Consider the following 11,828-nt stretch of genomic DNA (forward strand, 5'->3'; position numbering starts at 1 on the left):
CATCGATCCTGAATTTTATGTTTTCCATCAAAACTCATTACTTTGACCAAAACTCTATCACCCTCTACTAAGGTAACTCCTCGGACTTTGGTGTCATAGTGACATTTCTGTCTGGCTTGAGAGTTCTTGTTAGTAGTTTCTGAAAGTGTATATGCTTCTTGTAGATTGTGTTTTAAAGTTTCTATATAAACTGGCATGGAGTTTGACTTTTCATTCCTATTGATACCAAAAACTAAATCAACTGGAAGGTTAAGCCAACCATTAAATAGTTAGGTGAAAATTCAGTAGAGTCATGGGCTGCACAGTTGTATGCATGAACTAGAGGATAGATGTAATTTTTCCAGTTGTGTTTCTGCTCTGGATCTAGATTTCCTAACATGGATATAAGGGCTCTATTAAAGCGCTCTGTAATTTCATTGCCCATTGGGTGGTACGGAGAGGTCCTTGATTTAGAAATTCCGGTGATTATACAAAGTTCTGTGATGATCTTACTGCAGAAGTTTGCACCTTGGTCGGAATGTTGTCTTTGTGGCAGACCATGATGAACTATAAAATGATTGAAGATAGCATCAGCTGTCGTCTTGGCAGTCTGATTCTTCGTTTGCACTGCAACAGCATAATTGGTGAAGTGATCGGTAAGAACTAAAACGTTCTGAATGTTCCCTTTGGATGGTTCCAAGGTTATGAAATCCATCTCTAGTGGTTGGGGTGGTGACACTCACAAGTTCAGCCCTCTGGTTGTTGGGTGTCTTGAAATTGATACATCTGCCACATTCATCAATCCACTGTGTTATATCTGCATGCATCTTCGGCCAGTAGAATCGCTCTCTGACTAAGGAAGAAGTCCTGCCACGGCCAGGATGACCCATGTCATTATGCAGATACTGTAAGACAAGATGACTAACCTCTCGAGGTATGACATACTGATATTTGTCTTCAGGCGTCTTGATCCGTCGAACAAGGAGGTCATCTTTGATCCTTAGTCTCTTAAAGTTCTGGTGTAATATGGCTTCGTAATCATTCCTAGCTGTATTTGAACTTGTTTTTCACCATCTCTGATAAGTTGTATCACTGATGATATAACCTCATCTTCAACTTGCAACTTCAGGTCAATGTGTCTTCCATCTAGATTAGGGAAGGCTGTCTGCAGTTGCTGACAGCTGGCTGGAGATGCTGGAAGAGTAGTAATGAACGGCGCCATCTCTCATGTAGCCGTGATAGCTCTAATGGCACAATAACCCATCCAAACACCCCTTTCATAAATGATCTTGCATGTGAAGTTGGGACACAGTCATGTGTTCATCTCATATCGAATCTTTCTGTTGTGCTAAACAAACATGGATTCGGATGAAGAGGTTTTTAACCAAAGGTAAATTTAGATAGGTCTAGGGTTTAGGGGATGGGACAGATAGTGTTTTAAATTATATTCTTAACTTAAAAGGAGAAATTTTGACATTTTTAATGATTTATCAGACAATAATTTGCTGCAGAAATCTAATAGGATTCTTAAGAAGTGTAAGTCGGAAAACATTTTTGATATTGTTGAAAGCGATAAAAAGGGTTGGCATTGTTTGGCAGAACATTTTCAGACGCTAAGCGTACGCGTAAAACTATCGCCAAATCAAGATTTGAAAGTAAAACGGAGTCAAAATCAAGATGGGCTGTAAATTTATTTCACTCAGGTATTGGAAAATGTGCAGGAAAATTGCGGAAACAGGAATGACATTCGAAAAATTCAAGGGGATTTACTGATAATGGACCACGAAACTCCTTCCTAATTACACATCGTGTGCCTTCATAACTGAGGTTGTCAAAGAAAATGGTGAGTAATACCGTGGCAACACCCTTAATTCAGGGTTGGCCGGGAAATACCAGTGCTGGGAATTACCGGTGGTAAATACCGGTATTTCCCGTCCCGGTAAATACTACTGTTTTCCACTTAACTGGGAAATACTGGGAAATACAAATTTATAATCTTTATTTCTTTAGTTTGTTTAATGTAAAACTTATGTTTATGATAAAAGATATTAACAGTAAGCATCAAAAACCAATTTATTATACTTCCCCATTTCACTGTCAGTTTATAAATCTTAAATTCACCAGATCACCTATTCCAAAAGATTTCTATAGCTGCTAATGTACAAATTTTAGTCCAGTTTTTTTAACTTCAAGTTTTGTGTTTTACAGATTTATAATTCAAAGCACAAAATAAACTGTTATAATTAGTGTAGGTGTTGCAAGTAAAAATTCAATAATCACACATGTTGTTTTAATAAATAATTACACTTGACAGTTTTGTGCTCCTGTTTTGGGGAGATATATACTATGAGTGGGGCTAATTGGCTTCTTCTTAGGTGTGTTGCATACTGAGGTAGTGACACAGTCACACTTTATTTTTCACAATTTTCTTGCCCCATTTTCATATTCACCAAATACATGTAACCAGAAAATGGAACATTTGATTATCATGTTTATGATAACTATGTAGATGCACCTATACCTGATTAAAGCCTTAAAAACAAATTACAATGGTATATGAATGAACCATGTTTTGAATATTCATAAAAGATAACCAATGCATTACTGACCAGTCAAAAATTGTTAAAATCAAAGAACATTATAAAATGTCATTGCTGACAAGGTGTACTATTGTCTACATCCCTACGGCTTAAGGCTTAATTGCTTTATGAAGTTATCGTAAAAATACAACATTACCTTCGTGAGAATAGAGAATGGATTATATATGTGACATTGGTAAATTATACAGAATTTGAGAGGGTGAAAAAGTTGTTTAATAAAAAATGAAAGATTTAGCCTCTTCTGGTATAGGAGTCGAGAGAAGACATTTGGAGGGTATATCAGTGGCTGATGAAGATGATATCTGGGAAAAGGGTACTTGGCACCAATACACAAGACAAACTGAGAGACATTTTAATGTTTTGCATGGGCATTATTTTCTCTGTAGGGAGGGGACGATCATTATTATCTGCGACATGGAGAAATATCGCCAATATGGGGAAATGTCCAAGATATCTTCTTTGACACATTATCATTTTTTTTCTCTCATAAAAGTTCACAGGAACGAAAACAAATTTCTTACGGGGATTTATAATGGGAAATGTTTAAATCTTTTCACCATTCGGAACTCACTCGGAATACCTTGGACAATTTTTCAACGTTATCATCCGGGCTATTTCATGGCTGATGCGATGCAAAATTCCCGTAGGGTTTCTATTTTGGGTTGTGTATTGAAACCTAAAGCGGCAGAGAAGGGGTTTCAAAACAGATAATCTGGATTATTTTTTCATATTTACTTGATGAAGTTATACATACGTGTTTTTTGTGGGGGGGGGGGGGTTGTTTTTGTTTTTTTTTATTTGTGTGATCGGCTTCGGCCGATCACAGCTAGTTGTGTCCATATGAGGCATCCGGCTTATTTTACTATTTGCGCATGCATTGCGCCTTACACTACTTTTTTTACTATGCAGTGATAACCTCGTTTAAGGTATCTCACTCCTCACGTTTTTATTCCATTGCGCAGATGATCATTATATTCAAAATGAATATGATTTTATTCATTAAATCATCACAGAGCGATTAAAATATCATAGTTACACAACATTCATAAGGAAAATCCATTTGAATTCAACAATCAAATAAGTTTTTCAGGGAACTATTTTTTCGTGCGGAAAGTATTTTAGACGAAAATGACAGAAACAAGCGATTTATGAATTTTCAGTATAATTTTCTTCTCATTATAATTTATTCATTATTCACAATATTAATATTCGATAGGTTTGTAATATATTCTACAGGTTCTGTATGACATGAAAAAAATTAAATCTTAAGAGACTGATAGAGGTTTAGTATAAAATCCCTGTATAAAAAAATATATACATGTAGAAAATGTCTGATTTTTTAAGCCAAATTTACGAGAATTTTACCTTTGAAGCCCTATATTGAAAATTTGACATCACTGACCCCCATGTCTTATTATGTCAAAATGATACTGAAAATATATCTAGGCAAACTGGATTAATCTTATAGAATTCTTGATATTCAAAAAGTTTTTCTTCCAAATCAAATTGTAACTATTATAGAAATTGTCTGTTTTAAGAGCAAAAAGGTCACACAAAAATTTATGCAGCTTCGTACATAATTTTTTCATTTTCCCTCTATTCAGTGTAACCATTGTTCAAAATTTAAAAAAAAAATAGTTGAAGAAATAAGTTTGCCTAATGAAAAATAAACAATATTTTACGTGCAAAAAGGTCAAATTACATGGGCCATACCTCGGAGGGATGAATACAGAACCCCCATTATAATTATCTTTGTATTTTTTAAGTATGTTTTGTGTACAGATTTCAATGATAAACTTCTCAAGAAATTCTTGATACAACATTCATTGAACGTTGAGGAGTTGGGCACCTTGAATCTTTAATCACACGTAAATTACTAAAATCGTTAATCTTATATCCGTTTACCTTGAAAGTAAAACATTTATACAGTTACACTCATAACGATTCAAATCACGTTTTTCTTCACATATATGCGTAAGAATATTAACGGAAGTAAAATTCGACTACTAAAAGTAAAGCTTATTCATGCCTTGCTATATATTTTGGAAATCAACAAAACGGTGAAACTCATCGGTTAAATTATTTTGCGATTCTTTCTGCCTCCCGATCGGTCATTCAACATCTAAGCTAATTAACAACCGATTAAACCATCAATCGGCGCATTACACTACAGGCACCTGACAGTATAAACTTTTTTATTATAAAAAATATACCCTCTACCTAATGAATGTATTACTAGCTTAAGGGTATATTTTTATCAGGGGAAAATAGATATATAACCCCAGGGGCCTCTGGTATGTGTTTATGAGGATGAGTGGATTGAAAATAAAACACGGAGTAGAGTGGATAAATATTGTTGTAATGAAATGATTTTATTTGCATTTACTTGACGTATAATCAGATTTAACATTTAATGTCATTAAATTCGGTATTTACATGTAACATACACGTAGAAAACCTCATTAAGTAAACTCAATATAAATTTTCGAATCGTGTCCAAATCAATTTTATTAATTCATATATGAAAATAAACTGGTAAATATTTTTTATGAAACTTACCGTTGAGTGGGTGGTCAATTTTTTACATATGGATATCTAGAGAAAAATCTATAAATCTTTTTTCCCCAAAACCAATTTGCTTGAAAAGCTTAAATTTGTGTGGAAGCAAATTCAGGTATTAAAGATTCAGGTTTGTTTAAATTATGATCCCCATGGGTAGGGTGGAGCAACCATTGGGGGTCGAATTTTTACATAGGAATAAATAGAGAAAACTCTTTAAAAACCTTTTTTCTTCTAAAATTGCGCATGTCAGAAAAACGGACTGTGGTTTTTCTTTGGTTGCGTTGATCAAAGAAATACACCAGGAATGAAATCGCTTATGATTCCTTTGCTCAATAGATGATAGATTATATTATTACATGTACTTATAGTGGGTAATATTAAAGGAAACACATGTGAAAATAGTGTACATATATATAAGTACATGCATGTGTTTAATACTCAATTACGCCTACATTAAGGAATTATAATAATGTTATTTTATATCAATATTGCACGTATTATACTTTCGTGTACATATGCCTTAAATATATTCCTTTCTTTTAATTTTGATCGGGATCGGGGATGGAAAATGAACAATCACGTGACGATAGTAAACCAATCAGAGTTGCCGATAAAATATTTGAACTCGGTGTTTGGCGCAAACCAAAAAGGTTGCACGTTCTAGATATTTTTTAAGCTGTAAAAATGGCTCACAAAAACATTTATTACTCAGATAAATACACAGACGACCAATATGAATACAGGTAAGATAGAGATTGCGGTATGTATTGAATATACGAGAGACCGAAACTCGATATACATGTCGAGACACAACTTTTTCGAATTTCCTCTATCGATCTAAGTTGATGTCGCGTATATCACGAATATAAACAGTATTTTCTTTCATACAAAATATGCTCTATTGATTTTTTTACCATACTTGAATAGAGTGATAAATTGTCAGGTTGTGTTGACGTTTTAACTTTTTACGTTACCTATAGTTTTCGATTTCCTTGAACAGCTGATGAACATGTATTCACTTGGACGTGTAAGACGAATGCCCTAACACGTTATATTTAGATATTTGGAAACGTGTCTTCATACTATCCCATAGATGATAGAAACATTACACGACCAAATTTTTTATTTTTTTATCTATTTTTTTTTTGGGGGGGGGGGGCCGGGGGGTAGCCTAGGATAAAAGAGAATAAGTGAAAATGATTAATCTTATATGATAGTTGTAATATGGTTCCTTCCAATCCTGATATTTCAATTATTAGAATTCATCCTAGAGAACTTAGATAATTAGGGTAAAGATTAGTATAGTTGCAGGCCTCAAAACAATCAAATAGATGACCTGGAACAGTGGAAAGTACGGGATTAAAAAACACAATTTACATGACACAAAAACGTTTGTTTTGGATTGATTAGTCAATTATGTGAAAGTTATAAATACCATTAAATTCTCAGGACATTTTCCTCATTTTACTTGCCTGAGTTGCCTCATACTTATTCTAAACACTTAACATGCTTACCTCAGAGAAAGAAGTCTGTTGAATTTACTTGCAGAGTGAGAATTACCAATTTTACTTGTAGACAAACTACTCTATATAGAGAATAATACATGGATAAAATCTTTATCATCCCATATCAACCCGAGACTCCAATATCACAGTGATTCATATTTAAAGTTGTCTATGAGTCCAAGGACCTCTCTTAATCATTATTATGAGTCTTAAGCCCAAAACAATGAGTACATATTTTTTCCACAAAGAACATGAGTATCAAATAAGCTACCTTTATCTAAACTCAAATTCTAAATGACCATACTAAGAGGTAGCCTAAGTGCCGTCACTGGGACCCTTCCGAGTTTTCTCTGTTTCTCTATTGCCACTATCAATTATCATTTATTTCACATTCTGGAATGGCGTTCTCTTTAGCATGAATCTCTTTGTTTTTATTAATCATTTATTATCATTTCCAAAAAAAATAATGATTCAATGCTTCAGTGAAGTCATCTATAATAAGATGTTCTGTATGTTATGATGTCATAGTCATAGTGTAGATGTGAATAATTTAAAAGATATGATACAGGGGATGTGATAAAGGCATGTGCCTTTGTTCATAGCAATGGTGCATACCCAGTATAAAATGATTCACTCTATTGGTCTGGTGATGGTGTCTAAAAGTATATCAGAGTGACATCACAATATCGGTTGTAAAATGTTCAAGGAATTTTTTGATATCAAATATTTGAAAAAATGTTAATAGGTAAACAAAAATTAGAATATTTTAAAAGTCTGAAACTTTGGCAGACTTGTTATTTGTACTGATGAGTGATGACTTCATTGAGTCTCACAGTTCATGGTTAAAAATTCTGCTCCAACTTCAGCCACTTCTTACATTTTAAATCGTAATATCCACATGGAGCACCTCCATCAGTTTTTTAGATTAACCTCAGATATATGCCATTACATGGAGAGGACAGTCTTTACCCTGGTCAAAAATTCTAAACATCTGAAAACTTATGATTGTCAAATTTCCATGGATTTCACATCGTGATGAAATACTGAGGCAAATGATTCATGGAATGAATTAGTTGGAATTTTTAATAAATCAATTCTAGTCTTTGAAAATTTCTTGTAGACATGTGATGCTTCCGAAAGAAATTGCTAAACTGGTTCCCAGTAAACTGATGTCAGAGGCGGAATGGCGAGGCCTGGGTGTGCAACAGAGCCAGGGCTGGATTCACTATATGAAGCATGATCCAGGTACCTGTCAACTCCTGAGTTTCCATTTATAGTAATTGTTGTTGTAAAGGCATCTGTTTTCCACTATCAATCTATGTATCAAAAAATTTTATTGAAAATTTTAAATGCCATTAACATTCATATGTTTTTCTTTATCTACTATCTAATGTTTTTATTCTGAAATCTGTATATTTTGTACAAATTATATCTCTATTCAATATTTCTTCACATGTTTGTTCACTCCTTGAGTATTTAACATGTTGATGAATTACATATCTGTTCTCTTTGCAAGTCCAGACTTTTATGAATGATCTTGAAAACTCTAACCATTAACTTTTAAAATTCTATTTCATCCTTCAATTCACACTCATTTCGTTAGTATAGCTATCTGCAAGATACTGTTTGCTCTGAGAAAGTCTTTTTTGCTCTGAGAAAGTCCATACGCTATGCAAAGTCTTACCATTGACTCATTTGACTGTTAAATTCCATAACATCCTTTCATTCACGCTCATTTGTTAGTATTACTATTTCAAAACAGTTTACAAGTTTGTTTTCCATCAGTTCTTTTGAATTTTCCTTCTCTTTAATTTCTTTTTTTTTTATAGAGGACATTAAATTCTCCTCTAAAAGCATTGTGTGCATGCGCCTCTGAATTTGTTGAATTTTATTCAGAGTATATCCTGTAACAGTGACGTAGTCAGATAGTTGCTTCCTGTACAGTAGTGTTGTGTTGATTCCCTTTTCAGAACCCCACATTCTGATGTTTAGACGACCCCTGACCCCCACCCAGAAGTAGTTACATCATCATCATCATGCATTGATCACACCACGTCTTGTAACTATCTTATTTTCATTTATCAATTTCCTGTCTTAATATGGAGTATAAGCAGAATAAATTGTATATTGAATTTGGATTTTTATTGCTATTCAAGTGAATTAAGTAATGTTTCATGTCTTGTTTTTGAATTAACTTGATCATTTGACTCAGAAGTTTGCAAACTACCTACCCTTTATTCTGAAATTATGTAAATACATAAAGAACTATATATGGTATTAGTCAAATTTGGCCCCCATAATTCGCTTATTTTAAAGTGATTCAGGTACATTAATTTGTTGTGTTATTTTATAAAAGAGTTGACATAGAATATGTTTTTCACCTATTTATATGATTTATATGCACTCTCTGGCAGTATATGACGTCAGAATTGACGCTGTTTTTATAAATCAATCAAAATTAGTCAAAAATTGACACTTTTCTAATCTTTTTTCGAATCGGAAATATAGAGCGACTCTTTGAACAAGAACAAACTTTTTGTCACTTATAAGTACTGGAGAGATACATCTTTGGTAAAAATATTTTGTTTGTTCAAGCAGTTGCTCATTGTTTCCTTAAAGAAAAACTGGTTCAAAACAAGCCGTTTTATGCTGAAAATGGCGGGAAAAGGTAAACTTTATGATGTCATATTTTTAAATTGTGGGCACTAAAATCAAAATGAAAATTATGAAAAAACTTCAAATGTATATTTGTTCAAATAAAACAAAGAATTAAATAAAATGACTTTGTTCATTTAAGGGGGCCATTTTAGGCTCAAACCATATATAGTCCTTCACTGAATTGTTAATGATAAATAATTTGGCAATATTTTCCATTCTATTCATAGTTTGGCAAAATTGTACTTTGTTTAAAGGTTAATGATTATGTGTACAATACTCATCTCCACAACATATAGACATTGTACAATTGCATTATAAAGTGAATTGGAAATGTTGTTTACAGATGAATATTTTTAGGGATCATTTTTAGATTTAAAATTTGAGTTGCCTATAGGATTCCTTATAGATTGTGATGCTATATGATTTTATTCCAAGGAGGTGCAAGTTTTTTTATGCACGGGTCTTAATAAGGAAAAGAAAACATGCGTGTCAAGCCATTACAAATCATGAGAAATTCTTTTTATCACACATTTATGGTACTTTGTAAATCCCCAATTTCATTGGCTATGTGATATAAAAGGTCCTCAAGTCATTTCAGTAGTATAACTAGTATATAGGAATCTATTGTGACATCATCCCAGTGAAATAAAGGGGGGGGGGGCATTACATGGGACTTTGGTAATATCCACTGGATACATGTTTAAATAAAGTTATATCTACAATAACATGGTATTTTTTCTGTTACAGAGCCACATATTTTACTTTTTCGAAGACCACTGCCATGTCACAACCAATAGACCCACCATCACAAGGATCTTGGACATTAGTTCAAACCCTTTCTGTCAAACCACCACAAATTCCTACACAACTAAGCTATAGAGAATTCTCCAGTGCAAGAGACATCACACAATGCTACAGAATGGTGATGCTTTGTACTTAAAAGTCTGGATTTCCTCTGTCATTTGTTGGAATATTTTGTGATTATTTCGCGCATGCATGTTTCTTTACCTATTCTACTGTTCCACAGAGCACTAGCCTTTGTATTACAGAATGTCAACATCAACAGGTTTTGATGTAAAATGATACATTTCTCAGGTTTTTAAACTTAATATTCATATGCAAGAATATACTGCGCTTGTGATTGGTAAAAATCATAATGGTATAAACTGCAATGCAATTGTGATGTAATTTGATTGAAATTTTAAAAAAAGCAATTTTGTTTTTGAAGAGCAAGTGCTGGTTTTATCATTAGATATTTAAGAAATGTTTCCTTGGCATTTGTCATAAATTACTCAAATCAAAAATACAAAATTGCTTCAGATGAGTAAACGCATTGATTCGAGTTCCTTTATATATTATATGTACTAATATATGGCTGGTGTAAGTCTTGTAAAGACTTTGATTTAAACATTAGGTGATAGTGGTGTCCAAATTTTTATCAACCTTCTGTGTTCTCGCTCTACTAACAATACTGTCTGAATGGTGAGTGAAGTGTTCCAGTCATGAGTGTTTTGTACTATATTTTTGATATGGTTGTTTTTGACTGTTATGAATTTGTCTGCGAGCATGTGTGAAAATAATAGAAATTGGTGTGCAATATCATTTGATGTCAAATATTACTTGGATCTTGATTATGAAGTGTGATTTCAGTTTTCAAACATATGACCAGTGCTTTTTAAGGTTTATCAACCAAGTCATTTGAAAATCATTCGAATAAGATCTCACCGAGTGACCAGCCCAGTGTTTCATCATGTATGATTTGTTATATATAGAAATCAACATTCTGTGTTCATTCTTGAGAAACAAATTGTACATACTTTTGAACAGCATGTTGTTGAAAAATGTGACATTATTTGAATTCAGCATTCATATAATATAAACATTGTTTTGTACCTGTGTTTTGCTTTTCTGTTTTTAATGGTTTATATTTGCTCTATTAGAAGCCCACATAGGCCATGAACACTACAAGTCATTTAAGTTTCTTGTCAACTTCGAGAGTTGCCATTTTTTAGCTGTTTTTATTTTACCAGTGTAAAAATAAATACTAGAACTCGGCCATTTGCTTGGCAGGCATCTTCACAAGTTAGGCAAGCCATTTCTAATGGAGGATTGAGGACAGCTGCTGTCCACTTTATTGTGTTGATAAATTGAAATTGTCCTATGACCGTAATGTTTATAACCCATTTTAAGTTTATATGTCAGTGTGGATTGATATACACACGCTGAAATCATAATGCGCTATTTGAGTTTCTAAAATAGTTCTTAAGAAGCACTGAAAATAAAATGTGTGTCTTAAAGGTCTTCTAAAGAACTGTTGCACAAGGAATGCCAACAATTTCAGTAATGCCTCTATATACTGAAGATTTTAAGTAGCTCAAACCATGACACCTGAACCAGTATTAAAAACCCAAAAGCGGTTTAAAGTGAAACAAATTTTGTGAGATTATTATGCTAGCATCTTTAGAGGGTGTAAATTGTTCAAATCATGATCCCCTGAACAGATACTGAAGCCCTAGGAGGGGTT

The 11,828-nt window shown here is 33.2% G+C and overlaps 1 protein-coding gene across 2 annotated transcripts; it reads left to right on the forward strand.

Moving 5' to 3' along the window:
- The first annotated feature begins 5,725 nt into the window (after positions 1–5,725).
- LOC105336986 (cyclin-dependent kinases regulatory subunit 1) lies at positions 5,726–11,201 on the forward strand. Of its 2 annotated transcripts, XM_011441515.4 has the most exons (4): positions 5,726–5,884; positions 7,767–7,891; positions 8,617–8,705; positions 10,052–11,201. In XM_011441515.4, exons 1-3 carry the CDS (start codon positions 5,826–5,828, stop codon positions 8,664–8,666), a joined length of 234 nt encoding a protein of 77 aa, XP_011439817.1. In that variant the 5' UTR covers positions 5,726–5,825; the 3' UTR covers positions 8,667–8,705; positions 10,052–11,201. The 2 variants fall into 2 exon arrangements, with proteins under 2 accessions (XP_011439817.1, XP_011439816.3); XM_011441514.4 differs by lacking the exon at positions 8,617–8,705.
- The last annotated feature ends 627 nt before the right edge of the window (positions 11,202–11,828 follow it).

Source organism: Magallana gigas, chromosome 6, assembly GCF_963853765.1.
Source record: "Magallana gigas chromosome 6, xbMagGiga1.1, whole genome shotgun sequence".
Taxonomy (NCBI): Eukaryota; Metazoa; Mollusca; class Bivalvia; order Ostreida; family Ostreidae; genus Magallana; species Magallana gigas.